Source organism: Pezoporus wallicus, unplaced genomic scaffold (assembly GCF_028554395.1).
Source record: "Pezoporus wallicus isolate ANWC-B61680 ecotype Strahan unplaced genomic scaffold, APGP_CSIRO_Pwel_v1 scaffold_6362, whole genome shotgun sequence".
In the NCBI taxonomy this organism is placed as follows: Eukaryota; Metazoa; Chordata; class Aves; order Psittaciformes; family Psittacidae; genus Pezoporus; species Pezoporus wallicus.
In genome coordinates, this window is record NW_026637663.1 from 6,747,253 (window position 1) to 6,775,149 (window position 27,897).

The 27,897-nt window shown below is 37.6% G+C and overlaps 1 protein-coding gene across 3 annotated transcripts in view; it reads left to right on the forward strand.

Moving 5' to 3' along the window:
- Positions 1–27,897, forward strand: part of SMOC2 (SPARC related modular calcium binding 2) — a 138,641-nt gene that overhangs the window by 40,253 nt on the left and 70,491 nt on the right. For all 3 annotated transcript variants that reach the window (XM_057406965.1, XM_057406964.1, XM_057406966.1), the window contains exons 2-4: positions 7,392–7,563; positions 20,663–20,769; positions 21,842–21,941. In XM_057406965.1, coding sequence (XP_057262948.1) covers positions 7,392–7,563; positions 20,663–20,769; positions 21,842–21,941 — 379 coding nt within the window. The remainder of the gene's footprint in view (positions 1–7,391; positions 7,564–20,662; positions 20,770–21,841; positions 21,942–27,897) is intronic.

The following is a 27,897-nucleotide window of genomic DNA, read 5'->3' on the forward strand; positions in this document are numbered from 1 at the left end:
CTGTAGGCGCACAGATGCTTACTGGAGATCTTTCATAAGATTATTTTTGAAATCTAGACCTGGCTTCTGTTTCAGTTGTTTGGCACTTAGAATGTTTCTTCCTCTTTCTTTTTCTTTGATACTATGGGCTGGGTTAATCTCATAGGACTTCAATCATTTGCTGGAGAGCTGTTGAGTCTCCAGTTCATAATGTGGAAGATACATTACTAGGATGCAATCCATCTTCTCCTAAGTCAAGTGAATCTTACCCTAAAGGTGCCAGTTTTTAGTTTCTCTAATCTGTGCAGCTAGCCCCACATTATGAAATCATGATCATGGCTTGCTGCCCTGGAGAGTTCTGCAGTATTGTGGCTGGAATATTTACTATTTTGTGTGAACAGGGACAAATAAACTTTCAAGAACAAATGTTAATTTTCAGATGACTGAGATAACCTCACTGAAGTCAGTAGACTGCTCATTTATCTGCTAGTGAAATATAATGGAACAATTCTGATTTACACCAAGAACATTTATCATTGAGAAGAGGCACAGAAATGTTTTGAGGTTCTTGTAAGTGCAAACTGCCTTGCCCACTACAGTAGCGGGAGTGGGCACATTCTAGCTCATCAGTATACTACTTACTTAGTCCTGTGTGTGATGTCTTTCTGTATAAATGCTTCCATGCAAACTTAACTTTAATAGTGATGTCTGGTATGTCTGGACAAAGGAGCAGGTTACAGTTTGAAGTAAATGGCTCTGGGCTTGTCCTGGAACAGTCGTGAAAGACTGGTTTGCTTCAGTGGCACAGCACAAGGTGAACTAATCTGTTAAAGATAGGTTAAGTACACTAGTTAATGCAGGCTTTTCATTTTTAATGTATCTATTGGACTGTCCTAAGTAAGCCAGTAACAAGGATAAGGAAAAATTAGGTTTTCCATATATTTCAGCACTACGGTTGAATGCTTTTCATGGCATTGGGATGAGAATAGGGTTTGTTGTATAAATGTACCTTCTGGTTCATTCCTTGGCAGAAGAGTGATGAAATAAATACTGAAAAAATGAGTGGTGTTTTAATAAAGCACTTTAACTGAGACAGATTAGCTGGTTAGAGTACTCTAAGGCAGACTGTAACATGTTCATGTTTAAACATCGTTGCCTTTGAAATATGCATGGGAATATGACTTTACAAATTATAGCCTGCATGTGTGGATATGTATACGTAATGGCGTGTGTTTGTGCATATATATGCATGAATATATATATATATATATACACACACACATTACTATTGTCTAACTCATTTTCCCATTGTAGACAAGCCTGGAAGGAACAAAATATTCCTAGCTTGGAGACTTTCACATCTGCACTTCAGGCAGCTATCAGAAAGAAGGAGCATGCCTACATAAATCACTGTAAATCAGCACATTTTTCAACAGCATGAAGCCCTAAGCGCAGAGCCACTTTAGAGAGCACTTCTCCATAGTTTGTTCACAGACCTCCCATGCCAGCAGCGGGGAAGTCAGACCATTCTATTCAACATCTTACAGTAACCACATGCAGGATAAAGAAATTGCCTTTCAAAGCTATGGTCTGCACTAAGCTTTTCCAAGCAAAACAGCAATGTCTAGTATCCGTCTTTTCTCTTCTGCCTGTTTTTCAGGACTTTTTGGCCCTTAGCCCCCCAGGATGAGTTGTTACTCTTCTGTTCTGAGAGCAGGCTTGAGCTTACTTAATTTTAGATTCTGAAGCAGTAGTTTTCACCAGTTATAAGGGGTTCACAAAAATTAACAGAATAAAAGCCTATTGTCATATGTTTCAATATCTAGTTTCAGTGGAGGATATATAGCACTGAAAGGAAAACTGAAAGGTCCAATAAATTGAAGAAAGGTTGAAAACTTCAAACAATCCAAATCCATGAGCTTGAAGGTTTTTGTTTCCCTAGTGCACAGACTCCAACCTGATCTTACAAAGTAGGACGCAGTTTCTGTTCATAGAAGAGAAGCAGTTTATGAGTCTTCAGCTGTAGTTGGAAAAGTTATAGTAGAGCAAAGTAAAAATAGGCTTTGCATAGTTATGAGTTACGGTTTAGAGTGCAGCCTGTTTGTTAAGGATGTCTCTGCAGGACTGCAAGGAAACTTTCCTAGTTTTAAACGCCCAAATAAAAAGTAATAAGAGAGACTGGGGATCACTCCTATGCCTTGCTCAGATTAATCAGACAGTGGCTTTTGACCAAAGACAATCCACAGCTGTTCACTGTATTGTGAAATGTAGAGTAGAGCATTTCCCATTAGTGTTTAAAAGGCTGTGAGCCAGATTCAATAATTAATCTTTATGCCTCAGCCTAAGTACATCTGTTGTCAGCTTTTCCTCCAATGGGGCGTTCCCTATGACCAGACTGTGACACTGTTCTCAACTCTTCTGCTTTCTTGCACTGGCAGTTTGGCTTGTAGATGTATGTAGTTGTTGATTGTCTACCCATACACCATTTTTCTCCCAGTATACTCTGCGATCTGCTTAGGTGAAGGGAGAGTTGCTCTGCACTATACATAATGGGATCACAGATTTGTGCACTGGAAATGCACAAATGTGTATGTGACTTTTCTGAAGAGCCTTTCTGCCCTAGTGGTGATGTGGTGGCAGGATGTAGGCCAGAGGGAATGACCCTGAATCCCTGGGTAAGAGTGGATAGTGTAAAGTAAAGAGGAGATGTGTGTTATGCTATAGCAGTGAAGAAGTTAATGGTCATATTATCTTGATAAATGGTTCATTAGCACAGTAAAGAAACCATTGAATACCTGCTCTTGAGATACTGGAAAAACTCTCTTGCATCCGGACTGTCCACGGCCCAGATGTGGGACCAGGGACAAAAATGAAGCTGAAAGATACGACAGAGCAGAGAACAGAAAACTGTAGAAATAATTTTCTCCAGTATAAGCAAGGTTTCAGGTATCTGCTACTTCACATTGACAGTTCTAGTGTTAGCAAACTCCAGTAACAGAGGGATGAAAGATCACTGCGACAGCTTGTGATATAGAGGCCACATTTCAACCAGTATCAAGAGTCTTTGTTGTGTGAGATAGTGAAAGAAAATACTGTAATTCCATGATGCCTGAAACGCATGACAGTAAATAATATTTTATCATTGCTTGTATCTGTCAAGTGGGTGCATGCAGCTTATAGTGACTTTGGTTTTATTAACTGAGGTAAACTTAATAATAAAGAATTTTCCTGATATAGTTCTATTATTTTTTCTTCTCAGAAGCAGTACCTGAGAATTTAAAGCAGCGCCTAGTACGGAATAGTAGTCCTCTTGGAAATTGGGTGTTGTAAAAGTATAATGTTCTGGAAAGGCTGAAATAAATTGGAAGGTGTAAAAGTTTTTTATTATATTAAAATGTAAAGCAATTCCAGCTGAGGAGTTGTGCCTGCTAATCTGTAGCATAAGCTTCAATTTGTAGTTGAAACCAATTTTCTGAAACTTGACTAGGCTGGTTTCTGTGTTATTAGGGGCAGGAACACCTCTTTGTTAAAAGTGGTTTGCTTTTTAATAGGGTTTAGCCATAATTGTCAGTTTTTTTGGTGGTGATTCAAAATAGTTCCACCTTAGGTTGGTCAATTTTTGTTGGCTCAATATCAGTTGCTACTAGCTTTCAACAGAAATGCTGCTTTAAGCTTGCCTTTCAGTGAATCACACGTTTGTACAATAACAGACTTGTTTGTTAAATGAACATAAGGACAGAAATAGATGAGCCTGTTTCAGGGTGAGTCACCTTCTGGTACATCTAGAGTCACCTTTCTCTCTAAACTGTCCTATTTTAATCAAAAGGAGTATTTTCACAGGGAAGTGCAGCTCTAAGATATGCATCAGTATCGTCCTAGTGTCACTGACTCGGCTTGTTCCTGTTTAAACAAACAGCAGATCGTGTGAGGAATCCCTTAGCCCTAGCTTGTTTCAACATTTCTATTAGTTTTGACATTTATCAATTCCTTTGGCTATATACTTTGTCTTTATAAGTACATTTGCTAGTCAGTCTTGTATGCTGTCTTTTCTTGCAGTTTCTTGCCTTTTTATCCTTCCTGCTCCTAAATTCCTCAGTTACATAAGGTTGGTGGAAATTGTTTAAATGTACATCCCAAATTCTCCAGTGAGGTTTGGCTAACCAACAAGCTATTTAAGTGGTTTTGTCTCCTGGGTATGTCTTCATCCTCTGCTTTTCCAGGTTGCTTGAATATCCTTGAACCCATAATTTACCCTAATAACCTCTAAGGTTTTGAAATAATAAAATACTTAAATAACATTCTTTGGATAAATGCCCATTAAAATATAGCTTTATCTGTGAACTATCACACTCTCAAGAGAGTGGATTTTGCTCCTCAGATGATTAAGGGGATTTGCTGTCTGCTGTGTTATTGTGGTTTGTCCACTGTGAGCAGGCATACCCATCTTAACTCAAGCAGCAACTCGAAACAGAAAAGATGAAGAAAGTCTGTGAGAAAAATGGGACAAAGGGTAGGCTGTTGCTGTGTGTAATTCTCCCCCCACCCCATGCCTGGGTTCAGTTCTCTGGTCTACCATGTGATTTTCTGTGGGTTATGAAGCCTTCCTGTACTTTTGAAAAATAATTCTCTGCTCAACAGGGGTGTTGCTGGGGATAAATTAAGGGTGGTAAAGTGCCTAGCCATTACACAGGGGTAGTCTCATGCACGCAGGAAGGCTGTACTCAGATCCTTACTTCACAAGATAGGAAGAGGGAGATCACTTGATGTGCCATCACCAAATCCACAGGGCATATCTGTGGCAGAACAGGGGACTGGATCCAGTTTCACTGCCAGAGGCCCCATGTGGTCTATTTTTCCTTGAAAAGTACTTTTCATAGTCTAAACCCTGACTCCTGCAGATGCCTCCAAAACAAGAAAGGGAGGCTTGGAGGACCTCGTTTGGAGGACCTCACTTGCAGGACCCCCCAACACTGCAGCTCATCAGGGCACCCTGGCATACCCTGGAGACCAACATAATGTCAAGATTGGTCACAGTTATTGAAACCTGTCTTCCCTGTTGCTCGTTTTGCAGGTAAAGGGAGATGACTTCAGTTTTGTTCTCTTCTCACTCAGACCAGCTAATTATTAATTTCTGTTAGGAAAAATGACCTGAAAAATAGCTCCAAAATGGGAAAGAGAATGTCTCTTTTGGAGCTGTATAGCTACATGCCAGGATGAAAGTTTTGGGGTTTGTGTGTAATTTGAGTAATTTGTGAGTTATTTGCTTCTGAAACTAATTATTGTTAAAAATGAAAAATTACTAAATATGTCAGGAAAAGGAAACTTTCCTTTTTATGTTACTGCACCAGTAAAATATAAAAATTCTGGTCAAAATCCAACCATATGACTATCATTTTAAAATGATACCTTTGAGATTGTCGCTTCAATTTTAGACATGCTCTTCAGAAAGACATCTGTATTGTCTCACGTCAAGTGATAGGAAATGCAAATAGACCACAGTTTAAGTACGAAGATTACAGAGATTTATGCCTCTCTTTATACTTTATTTTTCTTTTTTTTTCCCCTAATAACATGCAGGGAAACTATAGCAAATGTTTTCTTACTTTTTTTTAACTTACACTACTCTTTCCTGCTCAAATACTGATCTTTGTCCTCTTTTTTTTGCTTCAGTTTCTAACATGAAGTTCAAAATTTTCTGTAGCCGAGGTTTATGGTAATGAACAGCAGCAATAAAACATGTGCTTCAACTGGATGATGACCTTTTCTTAAATACCTCTTAATGTTTAGGAGAACTGTTATCTCCTGGTGTAAGCTATATACCTTACTTAATTTTGTGCTTATTCAGAAACAGTAAAATGATAGAGAAATTTATCTGATGACAGGGGAAGTTTAGATTGGATATAAGGAGGAAATTCTTTCCTGTTAGGGTGGTGAGGCACTGGAATAGGTTGCCCAGGGAGGTTGTGAACGCTCCATCCCTGGCAGTGTTCAAGACCAGATTGGACGAAGCCTTGGGTGATACGATTTAGTGTGAGGTGTCCCTGGCCATGGCAGGGTGGTTGGAACTTGATGATCTTAAAGTCCTTTCCAACCCTAACTATTCTACGATTCTATGATTCTATGACTTGAGTTCATCTCCTCCCAAGTTCCCACTTTTCAGGAGCTCAGAAGATAAAGTACTATCTTTGTTTTTGGCTGGCAAGCAGAGACATCAGAACCAATTATGGTTTTGGCAGTATGTTTCCGGGTAAGTAGCTCCTGCTTTTCACAGTGCCAAAAAAGATGCCAAAATCATGAGCCTTGCCTGCAGTCGTGGGGGTGGAGAGATGAATAGTTAGAGCAAGTTCAGTGTGACTTTGCGGCACAACTAGAAAGGGGAGCATCTTTTGATGGCAACAGATTACTTCTGTCTTCCTATACACACTTACTGGATTCTGGAGGAGATGAAATGGAATTTCTGAGAAAGAGAGAAAACTGTTTCTGATACAAGAAGGCCAGTTCTTGGCCACCTGGGCACAAGTTGGTTCACATTCAGGTGGCTGTTGACCAACACACCCATGTCCTTTTTTGCCAGGCAGCTTTCCAGCTGCTCTTTCCCCAAATTCTATAGATTTGCATGTGATTGTTGAGATCTACATACAGGACACCATCCTGCATGTTGTAAGAATGGTCTCACAGGAAAAACTGCAAGCTTATAACCTTTCCCTCTTCAATCTTGGCATGTATTTTTATAGACAAACATATGCACAAGTACAAATATTTCTATAAAATATATCTGAAAACTTTTTTTTTTAGTTTTGTTGAGGAGTCTTTAGATTTTAAATATAAGCATTGCAAGAATAAATAATCTGTTGTGTTTCACAAGGTGCTTACATGCTTACGTCTTACATCACTGTTTTTTTTCTTCAGACCTTTTACACTGAGGCCACTGGAGACATTATGGGTATAATTTTAGATAAGTAATCATGTCCAAAATCCCATTTGGATCTTAGAACATATTTTTCAGCTTGTTATTATAGACTTATTAATGCATAACAACTAATAAAATAGTCAAGTTTCCATTGCTCTCATTTTTGTTGTGGAGAATGTTTCTGCCATCACCATTTTTACTCTAAAGACTCCAAGCTGCTGTTTCCAGCTTCATAATGGGTGAAGAAGATTCAGATATTTCCTAAGTGCAATAGTGGTTTTAGTATATGTTAGAGAAATGTTGCAGTCACTGAATTCAGTGCAGCAGCTGAATAATCAGAGGTGTGAACTAGCTAGTATTTGAATAGGCTAAAAAGGCTGAGCTTTCTTTTCAGTTTTGGGTAATATTTGTATGTCTTCCTTGGGGAAGGGGATCACAGAGCACTCTTCACACGGGAATAGCATTCCTACAGCTTTTTTTTCTTTTTTGTTTTTTCTTCCAGTTTTTGAGAGTGGACCAAGACAAAGACAGAGAGTGCAGCCTGGACTGTGCAGGTTCCCCTCAGAAATCACTCTGTGCATCTGATGGAAGAACTTTCCTGTCCCGGTGTGAATTTCAGAGAGCAAAATGCAAAGACCCTCAGCTGGAAATAGCCTACCGGGGCAACTGCAAAGGTGAGCAAATCAAAGTTTCTCTTGACCATAATGAAAAATAATAGACTTAAAATAGTTTCTGAAAATATTTGTATATTGCAAACTAGGAGTGCTGTGCGGGAAAAACTTTCTAAAAGGAAGTAGGTTGAAATCCATCCTGTTGATTTACATAAAGGTAAATTGACCTTTATCAATCAGAAAAAATACTACTTCCCCACCCCTTTACAGTATAAAAAGTCCCTTTTAAGGAAATTTCAAGTTTAGGTCCTTCTTCTAAAGGACCATTGTCATTAGGAGACTTAGAGTAACTCGTACAGTTATCTGCAGAGGTTTCTTGTCTGTTGCAGTTCGGTATTTGGAGATGCTTAGATTCAGTCTTGTGTTTTCTAACTGCAACCATTTAGTTTGTGAGGGGTAAAAAAAAAAGAAAGTTTTTTAATACTTAGAGCCCTTACAGGCCATTTCTGCCTACATAATCTACTCTTTTACTTCTGATGTCTGTTTGGAGAAACTGTGTGATATGCAACCCTGGCACTTCAGATCCAATATTTGTAAAGTATTCATAGTTAAATCTTTTCACTTTTCAAGTAGCCTGGTGCTAGAGAACACAGTTCCTTGCTGAAGTGTAGGGTGATTCACAACACAATGATCTTCTTTCTAAAATGTAAGAATAGCAGTGGTCATAAAGATTTACTTTCCCTTTCTTTCTTTCCAAAAGAGGGGCGGGATGGGTTGCGAGAAAACACCAGGGACCACACATATTCGACCTCTAGGAGGCAATTTTCCACATCATCTCTCTCCAGCTCCAGCAAACCTCTGAAGCATCAAGACTGCTTCAAAGAGATGTTCTGTCTTTGCCTAGATGAAACACTATGCTCATTCTTCAGCCCTTTCATAATAAGCCATTGTATTACCTGATGGATCTATTTACTTTTGCAGACAAGGATAGCGTAGTGAAGCTACCTGAGCCAAAGCTTTTGTTACACTCATGAACAACAGAGAGAATTCTTGTGCACTCTGCATTTGTTAATTTTATGCATGAGAGCATTATACACTTTTACAGAAATTAGTTTAACTGTTTTTCTTTATTGCTTTTTCCTCTTACCATACTGACAATATCATCTGCAAGAAATTTTTTCTATAAAGATACATTGAATTCCCTTACTGAAGGTGTCCTTGGTGATGGTGGCAAATTTTTCTGCAATATACAACTAGTATTTGGAGAGCTGCTCATTAGCTGTTTACTAATAGTATGTTGATACAATTGCAGACTTGGAATTGGACACCTTAAGCAACATAAGTGTTGCTAATAGCAAGTATACATCATGCCCTCATCAGTCAGATGTTTTTAACCTTTCAATTAAATGAAGGGAAGCATCACTCTAGTATTTAAAGATGTTTTTTCTTTTGATTTATAGACACATGATTGCCCATAATATACTTGGTCAATACCAGCAAGAGACCAGTGCTCTTTCATAGTATTTCTTACTCAATCAAAGCATCCTTAAATTTTGAAGTGACCAGTGTCTTAATTCCTACCTATGGCTCAAATCACCAGAAATATTTCAGGCTGTAAAAACAAGGTTTAGAGAATAAAAAGACGATTTGTTGGCCTAGCTGCAAGTCTCAGTTTTAGCATTTCTAGGGCTACTTTTGATAGTCCTATCAAATATTCTTCTTGAAAGAGCTAAGAAAGTCCTCAGATTAAGACCTCTTTTTAGTCAGCTGCTTTTGAGTGGTGAAATTTGTTGTTACAGGTGATATTTGAAGAAAGAGCAGAGGTTTATTTTAGTAGGGCTAGCCAAAAAGTGATGGTTCCATTTCAGGGCAACTTTCAAGGTTTAAGAATTTGCTTTCTTTAGCAAATCCTTTTGGAAGTGTTCATCTGTCCCCCTAAAAAAAAACAGACTTTGCTCCATCAAAACACTGGATTTAAAGCAAGTTTTGATGTTGCTAATCCAAGAAAAAGGGAAAGAAATATTCATGTTTGCATGCAGAAGTTATGAAGGGGAAAAAGAAATAATTCCTGGTACAGGATTCACAACTTCAAATCTGTGCCTGATAGTCATCAACCATTGATCAGAAAGGGCATTCTTAAGTCTGTGTCTGTCTTGCTCTGTCTTCTTCACAGGTAAAAATCCCTCTTCACAAAAATCTTGTATGAAAATTAAATACTTCCATGTATCTTTTTAATTAGTTGAAAACAGCGACCAACTTCTTGTTCGATTCAGTCTATTTGCTAGAAATCTAAACACTGACAGTTTATGTCAATGACTTTTTGGAATAACTGAGTCAATTTCTTCATATATTTTTTCTGTTTATATATTAAATTTTCTGTATTTTATATAGAAATTATATATAATTTTCTATCATTTTATCTTTGTTGTTTATATATTCAGAGCTATGTTTTCTTTTTACATCCATAGGGGTGTTTGAAACACCACCAGACAGACGGCTTCTTTCCTTTTTTTTTCTGAGAAAGCCAAATTTAGCTTGACTATCTTTTCTCCTCCTCACCTATACTGAGCATTTGTCTCACTTGTTTGATTATGATCACTTAAATACTAAAATTAAAAGGGGATAATTTGCCTTAAATATGCTTGCTTTCCTTTCTTAATTCAAGTTTGATTCACAGCAATAATGCTCAGCCCAGGTAATTCTTTAGCATTGCAAAGGAAACCACTTGACGATCTTGGATCTTGACAGCTAACTGGCAGAACTTAAACTGTTTTATTTTTCTCACACTCATTTTTTTTTATATAATCCATTGCTAAGATTGGAAATGTTGTGAGAAGCTACAATCTCATAAAATTTCCAGCCTCTTTTTGCAGTTCCCAAATAATCTGTGTGTACTGTAGGTGAGCATCCAAACTTTGAATGCTTTTCCAAACAAAATCTAAACTGGAGATTTGCCACTTGGTTGACACAGATGTTTACTGTGCAACAAGGTTATGAATCTAATAAATAATATTTCTCAACTGTCAACATACATTTATTTGTGTTAGGGGAACTGTTAAAATATCACCTGTGATGGGGATCCACTACACACATGCAAATGCTTCACAGTAAATCTGGCCCAGCATAGCCAAACAAACAAAGCATACGAGAAGTGGAAAAGCAATGTGATTGCTTTTAAACTGGCCAGAAAGACACAGAGGCTATGTCTGTGCTAATTAATTAAGAAGTGCCAGAGCACAGTGTGACTGCGTACACCTGTAAGCTGGTAGATTGCACAAAGCCATCTTCTTTTAGGGATTTAAGGCAGTTCAACCTGAGAACTGAACCTACCTGCTCTTACAGTACTGCCCTTATACATGCCAGGATCAGTCTATTCCTATGACTAGTACAAACTCATGTATGAGGCCTTTAGCACTTAGCCTTGTTCCCTAAACTACAGCGGGTGAGAACGGGATGGGAGAGCTTTAGATGTCACACAGGAAGCCTTTGCAAGCTACAGAACTGACCCTTTGATACTCTTTGTTAGTGCATGCAAAAAGTACAGTTTGAAATTTCTAATTCTTGAAAATAGGACCAACCATGCGGAAGAAACGTGTCTACAAAAAATAAAAAAAAAGAAAATAAAAAGAAGGAAAAACCTTATTCTAAAAAGTAAAGAACCTTCTTCTAATTTATATACCTGAACGATGCATTTGCCCATTATGAGTAGGAAGTATTGCTCAGCACTGCAGTTTCCTGTAGGGCCAGTAGCTGTGGTTTTACACTTAATAGGGATTTTACATGATTTGGAAGATGGTATGGGTTACTCGAAAAGGCTTGTATGAAAACTGAAATGCACAAAACATCATCTAAAAGTGTCTTCCCCAGCAGAAATGGGAGAGGCATTGGTAAGTGAAGATCTTGTTTATCTTAGAAATGTGACACTGAATGTCTGTCACAAATCATGACAGATGTGATTATCTGAAACAAGTTATTTTGCTTTTTCTTATGGAGCACCTTGTACATATCAAATGAAGAATTCTGCCATTTTTTTTTAACTGTTCAGAATTGCTCTGTAAAATTCAGTCTTCTTGCTATAGAATGAGGTTGCACAAAGAATATTCAAATTTTCTATTGCCATGAAAATACTACATTATTAAAAAAAACAAAACACCAAAAACAAACCAGAAAGAGAATGCTTCAACTCATTTCTGCAGACTTCTGTAAATTTTACTGCTGCTGAAATCTGTCAGGTTTGTTACCTGACACTTCACTACTCAGCCAGTACCTTCACTACTCAGCCAGGTTTTTCACATGAACTTTGAAAATATAAATTCATATTTTTCCTGTAGCAGCTTTCAAACAATTTTAAGCTTTTAAGCATAGTTTACTGTGACAATAAATAACATGTATTAGCTTTGAAAGATAAAATGATGATGCTGGGTGTTGCTGAGTGGGATCGAAGGATTTTTCAATGAAACCATGCATTGTTTTTGAAATGACAGTGAGCCTTAGTCCTAGCTAGGTTAGTGGAGGATTTGGGAAGATTATGGGACTAATGGATTTTTTTTTCGGAATCTAATATCTTTGAATAACTCCATTCTCATTGGACAGGTTTTTTTCTCTCATCTCAGTAACTTCAGGTCTCTAGTGTAGAAAGTCTGCTAGCAGATTGCGTCTTGTTCAATGTGAGCAATATCTGGAATGGGAATGTCTAGTGGAGGGAACACAGGTTTTCTGTAGTGCATCACAAAGCAGACAGTGTCTGGTGGACCGTAGCAATTAATTTGCAGTTTTGCTAATGGTGTACGGGTGAATTGGAAGAGGTGGCACTGTTGTTCATCTGGGGTAGTCTGAACTTCATTTAAGTATTTGAACTCCTTGTGAATGCTGAGATTTAAGTAACTTCTCAGGAGGAAGCTGAAGAGCGTGTGCAATTCTGTGACTGAATTTTGGCTTTCTGGCTACTGGGAATGTTTCATCTGAACTACAAAGCCTCTGTTTCCCATGAAGGTGTCCTACGTAGAGGAGGAGTTTCTATTAATGTAACTAAAGTTTGCCTTGAAAGTGGTCTGCAAGTTTTGCAGAGTAATACACTTGAAAATAACCATTTTTTAGTATTTGCAGAAGTCGCCCCATCAGGGACTTGCTGCTTCATGAACTCACCAAGAAGAGCTGTCACACAGAGTAGTGTCATTGCTATTCTACAACGACGTAAATCCCTTTTCTCCATTGGAAACCCTAGATAGTTCATGTTTAGCTTAATTCATTTACAGTATCTTAAAGACCCTGGCTGTTTAAAAATGTCATTCTTTTATAGGCTATCATAGACATAACAAAAAGTGCTATCTTCATTCTCACAATTCACATAAGGAACTGAACTACATTAAAATATGAGTGGAATTTCCCATAAAGAGGTATTTTGCTGTTTGCTATTTACTTTCCTTAGAAAAGAAACGCTCAGCATTTCTTTCATTAAAATGGGGCTTTTGGCAATAGTGAAAATTTCACTAATTTGAATGATTAGTACAATGAGATAATGAATTAATTAAGGACATGTTTAAATAATTTGAAACAATATGAATTAAGCTACCTTTCTGCCCTTGGAGAAACACGCTGATGTCATTTTTCCTTTTGTGCAGAGAAAGGAGGTACCACTGTGCAGTAGTTCTTTTGGGCTGGTAAATTAATCTCCATCCTGTAATCTATCCATCTAAGCATCTTCTGGGGAAATGTTGCTTTCACCTTTTAGCTACAGCACTGGGTTGTAAATGCTGGACATATTTTCCGAGTGCACACCTTATCCTGTATTCTTAAGGCTTGAGGTTTCCCTCAAGCTCAGGTTTGCCTGTGAGCTGGGTGTGAGCTCAATGTATGGTCGCACTGCCTGAGCATGTCCCTTAGGTCAATGTATATGGGCAGGGCTATTGGCTTGGCCAGGCCACCTGCTGCCTGGCAGAATATGCTCCCGAGATGTTTCCTTTGGAGAGAGAAAGATGTAGTGAGTAGGTTTGGTACTTTTCCTAGCTGAAAGGAGTGAAAGTGGGACTGGACCAAGGTATCAGTTTATAAAGTAATCCTGAACACACTGAGAGCTTGCAAAATCTGCAGACTGAAAGAAGAACGTTTTTACTTGTCCTCACTCTTATGAGGAAAAAGAAAATGTAAAAGCAAACCCAAACCAAAAACAAAAAGAAAGGGATGCTGGGAAAAAAATGATTACTTTTTATGAAAAAAAAAAATCTGGGAGCTGTCTCCTTTTTCAGACATATTTTCTTGCTGCAGACACTATGTTTAATCTGTAGGATGACTGCACATTTCCCCACTGTAATTCTGGCAATCCTGATAAAAACACTGTTCAGTCTCACCCTCAGTTTGGTTTTGAGTTTTCATTTATACTATGTGTCAAGCTGTTATGTATCAAGCCACTGTAGTAAAAATGTTAATTTGAGGAAGAAGATACTCAAAATCTTGGTGAACAAAAGATATCTCTATATGGAGATTATAATTTATGTAGTCTCTGAAAGCAAGAGGAGTTGGTTTCTGATTATACTTTCTGGTAGGAATTTGTTGCAGGTAGACATAGTTTGTTTGGAATATTTTTGTGGAATATCCTTTGCTCTTTTTAATGTATCTACTGGAACATAGGACAACTAACACTGAAATAGCATCCACAGTTTGCTGGAGGTGAAATTTATCTCTCTTTAAAATACTTAATTTTTCTTTATAATATTTCTTCAAGCATAATATACCAAAGCTAGGCTGCAGAGAAACAAAGCATATAGGATCATTTTTAGGTAAAAAAAAAAAAGGTATCTTTTTAGAATCAGATATGCAGTACTGTGATTGTATGAAAGTAATCTTGCTCTGCTCAGAAAGCCTGGTTTGGCCTTTGGTATGTAAAAAGTCAGAAAGCTGTAGCTTTAGTTTTTCTTGCAAATATTTGATTCAGTTCTAGTCAGACTGTATCTCTCCAAATATGACTCTTAGCAAATAGAGAGAAATATTATTGTGCCAAGAAGGAATTCAGCACAACATTCTTTATTTTATCTTAAAGCTTAGCTATCTAAATTGCTGGGTGGTTGCAAAATGGGTGTGTGTGGGGGGGGTGGTGAACCAAAAAAACAACAAAGAAACCCCACACTGCTTGTTAGATGCCAGTAGAGGAGAGTTGAGGCTAAGATTGTTCTGTTGTTTTGTTTGAATCCAGAAAGCAGCAATAAAAATAAATAGTGAAAGAGTTGGCCAGCCCTTGTCATGAAGCAGCAAGTCTATTTTATGGCTGGCAGGCTAAATGTCTGCACTGACATCCTTTCCAGCCCAAGAGGCTAATGATCTCTGCATCTTTGAAACTGAAACTGTGAGCATGTATATCTCGCTATGTGTTTCCTAGCTAGAAACTACAGCTATTTACATGCTTTGTTGGTAATCATGATCAATTCTTTGGAATATAGACAGACCTAGGTCAAATATTATAGAAAATTTTCATGTTATGTGTAGTTTGTCATGTAAACCAAATGGTGTGCTCATCTCCAAAACAGATGGTGTGCTGAATAAAACAATTTTGTGTTAAACTAACTACAAATGAAGACCATTTGATTTCATCGTATGAGTTGTAAAAAGGATATAGCATTGGGAAAGAAACACAGAAGTAGAAAAAAACTCCAGATCATCGTTAGGACAATTCAGTAAAATGCTAACTTCAAACAGCTTGTTGCATTGTATGTTCCTAAATTTAAGAGCAGGTAAGTTTATATAGGTATTCTGGCATAATGGAGCAGTAATAAGGGAAACCTACAGAGAAGCAGTGAGAGATACGTAAATATCTGTGACTGTACTAGGGCTGCTTGTTCTCATCTATGTGACTTTAGAAAGGCTTTCTCTCAAGCATAAGAACAGCTAAGTATCTGTGGGAAGTCCTCAAGGGAACTTTTTCTTCAAATGATTAAGTTTAACCACTTTATTAATAGTTTTAACAAAGTGGTAAATGTTTCTGATCTGTTCAGCAGGATATTTCATCTATAATAAAATAACTCAATAAACTGTGAAGTGTATTTTATGCATAAATACATAACAAACTTGTGTCACACACAAGAATCTCTTTGAGAGCAAGCAAAGTCTGCTCAGTGTACTGGGACTGGGAAAGGTACTTTTATTCTCACTGAAATATATAGCAAACAAAGAAATACCGGATGAACTAAATCAAAACCTTTGCAGGAGATTTATCTATTCTTTTGGCAAGCTGTTTACTTTTCCATGAGAGAATCTGGGTTAGATCTCCCTGTGGAGCCCCAAAGTTGCTGTAAATTCAATTGTATTAAATGTCACTTTAGAGATGGTGTTTACACCCTCAATGAGTTTGTGTCATTGTTTTAAAGATAAACTTCTACTTTCCAGTCATAAACTTCTCTGAGTGATATATTATTCAAGGATTAGCCAGCAGAGTTGAAACTGATAAATGTTTGGTGTTTTTTTTGGTTTGGTTCTCCCCTCCCTGCCCCCGCCCTCAAAGCTCAGTGGTTTTGGTGCTGTACTGTTGGAAATAAGGCATAAAATAAAATTAGTTCCAAGTCAGCCCTGTTCTGCTTGTGAGGCTGATTCTGTTTCCAGAATTTACTTAGGTACTGCAATTTCCTATTGACTTCAATGCTACCTCAGGAAATCCTGTGCTCCCAGGTGTCATGCTTGACAGCATCTGGTTCTGGACCTTGCAGCAGTATATCAGCGCCACTTCACTTAGTAGGTGAAATTCTTCTCTGTTACATATGGAAGCTTAGCACAAAATCAAGATGGCTCCTTATTTCATCTGTGCCTTACAGACACTGGTCTCCTCAGGAATTGTCACTAGGGCAATTCAGAAAGTCCTCCCCAGACAGCTACAGCTCTGTAATCCAGTTCTGTGTATTCCTGTCCACTCTCATGCACCCCTTTCTGTCTTTAGTTATACACCCCAGGATGTATTTGTCTTCTTAAACCTTTAGCAGCCTTTGCAGTGCTAGAGCTGAATCACAGTTGTACGATCAAACATTGGCCAACGTACTGTACTAAAATGCCTCAAGCTCTGTACCAACCCAATTTGGCAGCTTTTTACAGTCTAAGTGAGCTTATTTAAGGCACACTGGTGCATCTTCATGCTTAGTTTCTATGCTAGGAGATTTCCAGCAATCTTCTGGAATGCAAAAGCCGCTGGAGTTGAGAAGGTAAAATCTCACTGAGTCAGTCACTGACATAATTCCCAATTACTTCTAGGCATACATAGCTGCAAAATAGTTTTTTCCCATTGTCTGAGTGTAGGCAAATAAAGCCTCATTTCAGCCAGCTTTTTACATCACTTATAGTCAAATGGTTGTTTCACCAGGTCATATACCAGATTCTGTCTTGAGCCTGCTGGGTCCCTTAGTAATACTTAAGCTAGGAAGAAAAATAAAGTATAGTGGGAATTCTAGTCAGAAACGAGTAACCATTTAAAGCCCCTTATTTTTCAGCTGGATGGTTCCAAAATTTTAAACAAAAGCAGATTTTTTTTTTTTTTTAGAGCTAAAAATCCGATATAACAAGAGTGAAACACGGCTGAATTGTTCCAGTGATGCACAGCATTGCATAGTTCTTTTCATCCTTCCAACATCTTGCAGATTTGGAGTCCCCTCTGCTCTTAGGTTGTTTGTCACCAGTGTGAATGCCATTCACTTGAAAAGAGTTTAGCCTGCTTTGGTCAGGGTACGGTACATGATCATCAAAATCAAGGATGTGGGCTGATAAATCAGCAGAGAGCTACCAGGTATGTTCCACTACTTTTCATTCTCAGTCTTTATATCAAAATAATCAGAGTCCATCCTGATCTGAGTGATTCCTGTTCTAGAGAAAAAGGAAAGTTGAATCTGTATATGTGCGACTTAACTGGTATCTCCTTAGATGCCAGTATTCCAATAAACCTTCTGTCAATCCACTTAAGCCTAGGCTCATGCACTTTGAGATTTGTGTGAGCTGATTGACATGAATTGTCTGGGTGCACTCACATGACTTTGCAGAATGAGTCCCAGATTTGGCTTTGTTGAGTGAGCAGAAGCAATGACAATGTAAAAAGTTTGTTTGCCTATGGATTAAGATCTTCCCTATCACAGACTTTCCGGTTAGGAGCTGCAAAATGTCCCTACATCCATCTCTTGTCTGATAAGTGATGTGAGCTCATGTTTCAGTCTTTTTCCCAGTCATGGCAAGAATTAATCTTCTCATCCTTTTTCAGCTGCTATTTTGCATAGATGTCTAGTACATAAATATCTTGAATTCTTCTTTTCCTTCTGAAAATATGTTTGAAATCATGCAGTAGATTTAGAAGGTATTGCAATCAGGACACAGAGACAGATTCTCAGGTGGTGTAAATTCTGCAAATTTATTGCAAAAAGTATTATGACTTGTTTTGGATTCAGTGATGTTTTATTTGAAAGGAATTTGGCTCTTTTGAAGTATTAATTTAATGTTGATTAATATTCTGAGGAGGAATGTTTTTGTATGTCTTCTTTTTATCTTGACCATCCTAATACATTTCTTCTATCAGGTTTAGACTGTATCTGTGTGTCACAGTTATTCCCTTGTGGTAATACTTTGGTGAAATGAAAAAAAAAGAACTGGAAATAATATTTTGACAATACACGGTTTCAGATACTTAACTTGATAAGAAATCTTCATGGGTTTATTTTGGGTATACTGAAGCACAACGATGCCCACAGCTTTAAAATGTTTCCATGGTTATATAATGCAAAATAAGGCTTCAGATGGGAATTTTGTATTCCACTAAATTTGGTCATTGTTGATTTTTTAAGCATATTAGATCATCCAGAAACAGGAGGCCTTTAGAGCATCAGGCTGTTTAGGAACAAGTGGTGGACGGTTTTGGAGAACTTCTCTTTCTCCTTAGCATGTTTTTTATGATAATTCAAATATTGGAGATAATTTACAACCCTACTGGTACTATACCAGAGACCTTATGTGATGGAATTTATATCACTTTTCCTTTTAGACATTTAAACCACATGTCATTCTAGAAAAACGAGGACAGAGGGCCAACAAAGGAGTGATTTATTTTCAGTTAAAATACTAGCTACATTAAAACCACATGTTATTAAGTACTGTATAACCAAACCATGCTCAGAAGAAGGCTTATGACACCAAAGCTTGCTTAAAAATCTTCCTTTTTTTTTTTTTCCCCCAAAAAGTTTGGCAGTGCATACATTAACAGGCTTCACTTGAACTGCACAGTACATTGACTATAATTTTCCCTTGAAGAAACAGGTTATTAAAGGACCAGAGTACAAATTAATTCAGTTCCTTGTTATTTTTCTCACGTTTCTGGATGGTTGAATTTTTCTGTCCATTTTAGGTAACATTGCATCCCTGTGAATATGCCTCCTGCAATAACACGATATAATTAAGGTTGTTAAGACTGAAACACAGTTTTTCAAAGTGAAACGTATTTTGGTCATATTATCAACATGAATTCTCATAATGCTCCTGTGAGAAGAGTAAACTAATGCACAGAAGTAGTGCACATGAATCCAAGACCAGAAGGGAAATCAATACAAAGATTAGAATTAAAGGGCTCCAATTTTGTTTCCCAGATGCAGATGCTGAGGACCAGTTTCTGTCCTCATTAAGCTGCACTTCCACACCAGATTACCCAGGGCTTGAAGGGAATTTTTTATGCTAATGTTGACATGTGAGTTGTCCAAAGCTTGGTGGAGATGACCAGTGAAAGATTCATCCTGTACCCAGGACTTCCGCAGTTGTGCTAAGCTTCCATGGTGGTTCTGTGCATGTGTGTCCGGCTGACACTGGCACAGAGAGGGTGCTTGGGGAACTGGGAACTTAGCTGGCTCACCTGTATGCTCCTGAGGACTTTTAGATGCCAAAACCCTGTCAAGATATGATGATATCAAATGGGGAAGTGGAAGTGGTTTTGCCTCACTGTTCAGATTCTGTTCAGTGTGCAACCTGCATGGACTGGAAGGTCTGTCCTTGTGCTTTCTAATAACTGCATGAACATTCATGGATCACCACAACACTCCTGTCTCACAGGTAATCACTTGACAGTTTTAGCCCCAAAAGCGATCTAGCCAGTTGCTGTGAAACAGTTAACAGTCAAAACAGGATCAGAAGCAACATTTTTTTCTGCGTGTGTGTGTTTGAGATCATTCTAATTCAGATGTTACACTCACATCTTGAAATCATTAATACTACCTTAAGCTTGCCTGGTATTCTCATTTCTTCTGAAATTGCGCAGCTCAAGTAGATCCTAAAGTATTGATTCTGCATCAGCAAAATGCTAAAATTTGTAGCAGCTTTAAACAAAGAAAGGTACAACAGTGTATGTTATGTGTCTTTTCTCAGTCCTTGTCTGCCTAATTGAAAGTATATATAGTAGACAATATAATTTATTAGACAATAGAAAGTTAACTGAATTAAAGCTGTCTAGTTTTCTACCTTGTCTTGGAAGGAAAACTAGTACCAAGTAACTTAGGAGATGGTGCTATTAACCACGGGCAAAAGAAGGACCATGTGGTAGACTTGACTTATGCCATGTCTAAATCATAAACTTACACTAAATTTTACCATAGTATGAATTAATGTCCAAAATTATTAGAATCACCTCCCCAGTGAACCCCTATAGTGTACAATATATTTTATTTCATTTATTTTACCAGCCTGGTAGGCACACCTGTACTCACAGCTGAGATTGCTGCCTAACTGCAGTAGATAGTGTGTAAAATCACAGTAGGAAATACAAGGCTCCTGCTGCCTGCTTTGCCTTTCCTGAAGCTCTGGAAGGCTTGTGCTGCCACCAGCATTGAAAGAATATTGTGGGGCACAATATAGTATCTATTGCTGTGCTAAATTCATAGGAGAAACCCCCTTTGGACTTCTACCATTTCGCAGCAGTTGGAGCAGCAAGGTTGTCTTTCCAGGCATCTCTCCATCTCATTTCCCAGTTCTGAATTATTGCCTAGAAATTGTCTTCTACTGGTTTTCTTTCCTAAAAACATTGCAAGTGATTGTACGTTTTCACTGATTATAATTCTGATTCTCTTTATGTGTCTCAGATCTTTCCTTATTTTTCCTAATTTAGATTATCACTTATCATTTCTTCGTATTGCATCATCCAACTGACTTGTCTTCTCCCTCTCTCTAGATGTTTCCAGATGTGTGGCTGAGAGGAAGTACACCCAGGAACAAGCTCGCAAGGAATTTCAACAAGTGTTTATCCCAGAATGCAATGACGATGGCACATATAGTCAGGTTGAAATATTTTCATTCAGTATCTTGCATGGCTGGAAAGTCCGAATATGTGTGTTTGCAGAAAATGAAGAAGAGACAAATATAATGAAGGGAAACATGATTTCAAAATGTAATTTCTGCTAAGGCTGATGTTAAAATATGGAAGGAAAATTCATGTTTTGTGCCAAGTCCTTGTTCTTTTTTTTCAGAGTTGGCCAGGAAGAGAGCCAGACATTATCATTTTTCATGCAATGCACTCCATGTTCTTCTAGGCTGAGGCATCTGAGTCATTCTTATAGCCCCCTGAATCCTCCTCATCAGATGGTAAAATGCTTGGAGTTTCTGATCTGTTCCTCATTTGGACCAGGAATCTTGAAACCAGAGTCCATATCTTAAGTGCTAATTCTTCCCTATTCTCAGCTGAATTTTTGCACAATCGTATAGTCTAAGACTACTTTGCTTAGGTTAGATCATGGAATTCAGAAGGGATGCAGTTAGAAGCTTACTCTGATAAGTATTCCAATCAACATCACCTTCTGCTGCCTCTGTACTGCATTTCTGTTGTGAAGTTGTGCTGAAGACAATCCTTCTTAGTTCAAACATGGTGAGGGAAGTGATATTGGCCTTCAGGAATTACAATGCAATTGATTTCTAAACAGGAATTCCAGGAGTTTCCTTTCTGACAGCTTGGGATATGAATAATGCTGGCAGAAGCACTCTGTCCTGCTTCTTCAGTGGGTGGAACCATATGTTCTCTATGTGGAAAAAAAATCAAGATTGCTTGCTTCAGTAACAGTTTATCTGTCTCTTGAGGAACTTCATTGTGAGGTTTTCATAACACCTGCACCCCAGTCTTCTGAAATAGGGTGTAAACAACCACATATTTCAGTAGTTTTCACTCAGTTCTGAAGGATTACCACACTTTGCTTGAAATAAACATTATGCTATATGTAGGACTGAGATTAGGTCCATTATGGTTTATTGTTCTAGGTTGTAGTTTGCTGGACTAGTGTTTCATACTCATGTCATGAATGCTGTGGGATAACAGACATATGTCTGACAAACTGCACATGGTTCATGTCATTCCTGACAGGTTCAGTGCCATAGTTATACTGGATACTGCTGGTGTGTCACTCCCAATGGTCGTCCTATCAGTGGTACTGCTGTGGCCCACAAAACTCCCCGGTGCCCAGGTAAGACTTGTTACAACATTGTCTCATGAATAGTAGATTTATGTGGCATGTGATTAGACTTAAAGAGGAAAATTCTTCATTGGAAAAGTGGTTCAGCTCACAGACAGGTGTTGGCGAAAGTTGCGGGTGCTCCATCCTTGGGGATTTGCAAATCTCAACCGGACAAGGCTTTGAGAAAGTTGGTCTAACTTTTAAGCTAGCCCTGAACTCACTGCCACCCTAATCCTCCCTGTGATTCTATGACCCATCTACTTTAATTGTAGTAGTATAAGCTAGGTATTGAAGGGGGTTTCCACAGTCATACTCATTTGTCATGTGTCTTTCTTTTGTCTTTCATCAGGACAATTAACAGGTTCACTGTTTTTTTAGGTATTTGCTTCTGACCATCTTTCATTGACATATAAATCCCAAGTGTATGAGCAGTTGCCAGAATTGCTATTCACCTTCCTCGAGGCTGAGAGAATTGCACGGACATAGCTCTAAAAATACTTTAAAACTATGTACTGTATGCCCGTTTGTGCCGCAGCACCATTCTCTGTCAGAAACAGGAAAACAGCGTTAAAAAGCTAACCTGATAATGTAAGTGAAGCTGAAAAAGAAAGTAGATTGGAGCCTTTGAGGGAATTCACCTGGTCCCATCTACTTCAGTTGTTCAAGCACAATATTGATGTTTTAATAAATAGAGGGAGGAAGGAAGAGACTACTGAGAAAGTTTCAACAAAGATATGGATAGTTAATTCAGCTTCTAAGGTCTGTCATGTTTAAATGATTTGGAGAATCTCCCATGTATCTTGTCTGTAGGTGAGCTTTAGCCAGAAAGAATATATTTCAGACTAATCCTTTTGATCCAGTATGAAAAGTCTCTGTAGAATGACAGTCAGTTATGAAAAATAATATAAAATGTTCAGAAGCCTTAAAATAGAGAAAAGTGTACATTCATTTTAGTGTAATCATAAATGAATGACATTTTCAGAAGACTGGTTAAAATTGCGGTTTTATGCTTCACTGACATCAGTGAAAAAGGGGTTGTGCTTAGAAATTTGCTTCTGTCTTTCATTGACATTGATAATAAATATAAATCTAGAGTGATGAACAGTCCCAGAACAAATGGCATTATTTTTGGCTCAAGATGTTGTTGAGTTAGTCGCTTTCACTTATAATAGTTGCTTCACCTCAGTAATACCAAATATAAATAGAACAAGTTCACTTTTTCTATTTATATTCAGTATTATTGAGAAGTTTCAGTTTAGTTCTAGGTTAGTTAATAGATTATTATAAGAATTACTCTATCATTACAGGAACCAGACCTTAGTTCCTCTCAAAGCTATATTCATGTGTCTGTCAGATAAAATTCCAGACTGCTTCAGTTTGTTTTTGGAGGGCTGGGAAATTTTTTACAGAAATGCTAAGGAGAAGGTGATAGTAGCACTTGATCTTAATTTAGTAGCTCAGAGATAAAGAGACTGCTCCAGAGCCCAGGTGACTATGCAGAGTATGCTTTTGCTTCATGGAAGATCATGGGTGATTTTCCAACTGTTATGAGACCCCTTGGGATCATCTCTGCACATTTCCTCCCCTGCTTGTATCAGTGCTCTCACATTTGATGTTGTATATTGTCAAAGGACAATATACCCCTTTGTCCCTCAGGAAGGAAGTCCAGCTACAGCAGTGTTTGGAAATAAATTTGGAATGCTAGGGGATTTTGCAGTGGTAACAGCTAAGGTCTTAGCCTTAAGAGGTCTGGAGAAATCTCATTCAGCAGAGAAGGCAGCTACAGATTTTCTTAGAACTTGATGTGGTATAATAAGGCAAAACTTTGCTCTTATATTGCAGAATGAAAGCCTGAAGCACGACTGCACCCTTCTCCCATTTCGCACTATATATTCAAAATTGCCATCTGTTTAGGATAACAGAGGGTTTTCTTTTTTTTCCCCCAGGACTGTTGATATGTTCCAGATCACTGTTGATTCCCTTTTGTACATTTTTCTTTAGTACCACTATGCACAGGAATTACAATCAAAATATTAGTGTGTATGCTGAAGTTGAGTAGATGCACTTCTGTTCTAACTAATATTTCAGGGGTGCCATTTCTTCTGTCACTATTGTCCCTATTCAGTCTAATACATGTTGTTGTTTCTAGCCTTGATGTAGGCATTGCCTTGCTACTTTCTGACATTGCAGGCAGGTCTCCTGTAGCAGTGTCAGGCTGACACCAGCATGTTTATGTATTTTCATTTGCTTCTGAATATTTTGCAGGCATGATGCTATAGCTATTTCAAAGACATTTATGCAAATTTCTCAGTTTGCACTTACTAGACTTTTTTTGAACGGGATCACTTTTGCCACCTTTTTCATCTAGAGGAGAATGTGCACAGACAACCAAGATGGCAGGTAGAGTTAATTGTGAATGTGCTTTCATAATGATTTTCTCAGAGGAAATGTAATACCATGGAATGTGTAAAATTTTCTTATTTTAATGAAATTGTTCAGCGTTTCTTTTCAATTTTATGTTAGTTCTTCAGTAACTTCAGATAAGTTTTGAATACATGTCTAATCAACTGTGCTTAAGTTATGGGATAATTTCTTGCCTTTCGTTTTCTCCCAGTAGAACCACCTTTGACTTTGGTGAATATCCAGAAATAGGAAAGAAGAGCATGGCAGCCTGGAAGAACTTGGATTTTAATAGAGGAAATATGGAGCAGAATTTAGGATGGGCAGATAGGAGTTTGGCTAGCCAATCCCATCCCCTATCCATGTTTCACATTTACTGCGTGATATTAGATATGTGAAACAACCCCTAAGTTTATCTAACTGTTAATATTGGTTGGATGCAAAACATGATGCTTCCTAAAGCTACCTCAAGTTCTGGGACAGAAAAGTGTCATGTGAATATTCTTTATGTATCTACAGTAGCTGTATGAGCTATTTTTTGCTCAGTGTGTTGTTCTGGTTACTCTTCCTGAAGTTGTCTTTTTTGGTAGACACAAGGTGTGGAAAGATGAAGGTTATGAACAGCATTAAAAAATGCAGGACTCTACAGCTAATTTATAGAAAACCTTTGTTTAATTACTGCGTGTTTACCTGAAAGAAGCTTTTATTCCTTCCTTTCCAGTTATTCCTGCACAACACTTGGTATTGGTAAAACACACTTGATAAATCTCAGAATGTCATTTCACACCATGGAGGTAATCCCCACTGTTGCAGGAGCAGTGGTGAGAAGGAGAGTAAATCAAACACATTCCCATGACAGCATTAAAAAGAAAGCTCCTTAAAAATGATGAATGTCCCCCAATACTTTCACTAAAGAACACCAGACATAAAACAGACATTTTTACAACTCCCCATCTCTGTTATCAGCACTGCAGGGAACTGCAGAAATTCCACAGGTACGGAGTCCTGGGAAATGGGGCAGAAACTGAGAAGCAGGTGTTAAATTATCATTGAAAAATACAATGTTTGCCTATTGTAGGGTTTTTATGCCCTATTAAGTATTCTAGGCTTCTGCTAGTGAGATTGCAGAGGTATGGAGACATGGGGTTGTTTTGTTAAGTAGTTTTGCTACCTTACAATTAAGATGGCCTGATCATTTTTAAGGCCAAAATACAAGTACCATTAAAAATTCAGAAATGATGAAAACAAACATGTGGGAAGGCAATGAACCTTTAAAAATTTACATTACATTACTTTTGTTAGCTGGTAAAAATACCCATCCTTGAATCACGTATATCTTCTGCCCCCATACAGAGTACTTTCCCTATACATACACAGCCAGACACGTCCATATGTGAGGAAAAAACAACATGGGAAGATAACATACCTGTTTCTTGATATCTGCATTCAGTTATTCGATAACAAATATTCCATATCATAAATCATTATATATATTAAATAACAGTAGATTCTCACATTCACTTTTGAAGGCCAGTTGCATATGACCATATCTGTAGGAAATAGGTATTCATAAAATTACAAACCACAAAACTCACATCACATTCCCTGAAAGGTTTATTGTGCCTCAGGAGTTGCTATAGTGAAACTCACTGGAATTCTGGGGTTTGCAGTAAAGTAAGGCATTAATATTTCTGTTTGTTTGGGTTTTGTTTTGGTTTTGTTTTGTTTTTATTCATCAGAATCATAAAGGGATAGATGGCTAAGCTAGAACAGTACTGCATTCTTCTTGTTAAAATAATGCTCCTGAATCTAATATCCCTCCTTGCCGTCTCTCATTCCATAAATATTTTTATGTGGTGTTTTGGTGGCTTACAGTGCACTGAAAACTTGGAAGCTGGTTGTATTGCCTAACTTTTATCGAAGTTATAAGTTGCTATTTCTCTTTGTTGCCCTGCTGAAAATGTGAGCATTTGTTGTGAGTATTGAAGATACAATTTTCTAGAAACTTGCAAATGCAACTTCCTTCCACAATTTTAGATAGTAGTACTTAAATATATTCAGAAAATGGTAGAAAAAAAATGATAGAAGCTCAATAAACCTTCTCCACTTGAATGTTGAGACAAGAAAATTTTCTGCTGCATAAATTGAAAACTGCAGGTCAATCTATGTGGGGGCACAGAATTTTCTTTGTAGGAAATTCTGTGAATATTTTTGTTAGCTTTTCAAGACTATTAAAAATTTCATTTTAGCCCGGTGAACTTAATTTTCCTAGCATTCACTGAGGAAAATCCTAGCATTTTAGTGAAATAAATTTCCTAGCATTCATAGTGAATTAAATTTGCTGCGATAAAGTTAGCCTTTGTGAATGCCACTCTCTTCCTTCATGCATCAAATTTCCATCAAAATTTAGGGTAAAAAAAGAAAACAAAGCATAGAGAGAGTAATCAATTTTCCCTGACCTTGCATGTATATTATATAGTCATTATTTCTCACTATTTCACATACAGATGGAGTAATCTGAAGGCATTTTGGTGTTCATGAAATCTGGAAAGATTTTTCTGATATAAGATGTGGAATGTTATATAAATTTCACCAATGCATTAAATTACTTGGCTATAAGCTGAATTTTAAGTTCAATTTGTAATAATGATTCTGAATGTACGTAGAGAGACAACACTGGTGTCAGACTGAGGCTTTACTTAATACTCTTTAGCACAAAAGGGGCTATCTGTGACAGTTCGTCACACACATTCCCCATGCTGAGACCTCATTTCTATTCACAAATCGGTGTAAAACGCTTTAGTATGGGTGAGAGTCAAACCTAAAATTGTTGCATTTGCAAGGGAATTGTAATTATATGCTGAGCTTCAAAATTCAATTGAGAAACTACAGAGTTAATTGTAACTGGATGAAAGTTGAGGAAAGATTAGATGACTGGTATTTAGTGCAATTAGAAAAACCTGTAATTTTGTATGCAGTACTTCCTAAAACTGGAACATCGTATTTGAGTTCAGGCTAAGCCTTTTACCAAATTCAAGCCAAGCAACAAAAAGCTCAGATCTTTGGGCTTCATCTAGTGTAAATGCAAAAATCTTCCTCCTCTTCAGAGTGAGCACATGGATTAGTATTGCAGTCTGTTTAGAGCAAACTGTCCCAAACACCCTTGGATATAATTCCTGTAATTATAATGACTTTATTTTTCCTGTCCGCATTAACACTGACTCATCATTAAGCGTATTGATTTTCTGTTGATTCAAACATAATACAATAAAAATACACTACCACCAAAAAAAGAAGTGTCTAAACTGGACTATTTCTGTTATGGGTATGTAAAAGCTGTATTAAAAGCTGAATTCTTCATAAGGTAGTACCAGCTTGGCTGCACTGTCATATATTCTTTTATGGAGGCTTTAAAATCAGCCTGCCAGATTTGTGATTTGAGCTGTCTTCCCTCTGGCAGACTCCTGTGTCTAAACTTGATGTTGAAGTAACTATCAAGTAACAGTGCCTGTGATTTAGTGGGTTCTCTTATTTAAATTGTCCTTTTAGAACAGATTTATTGTGC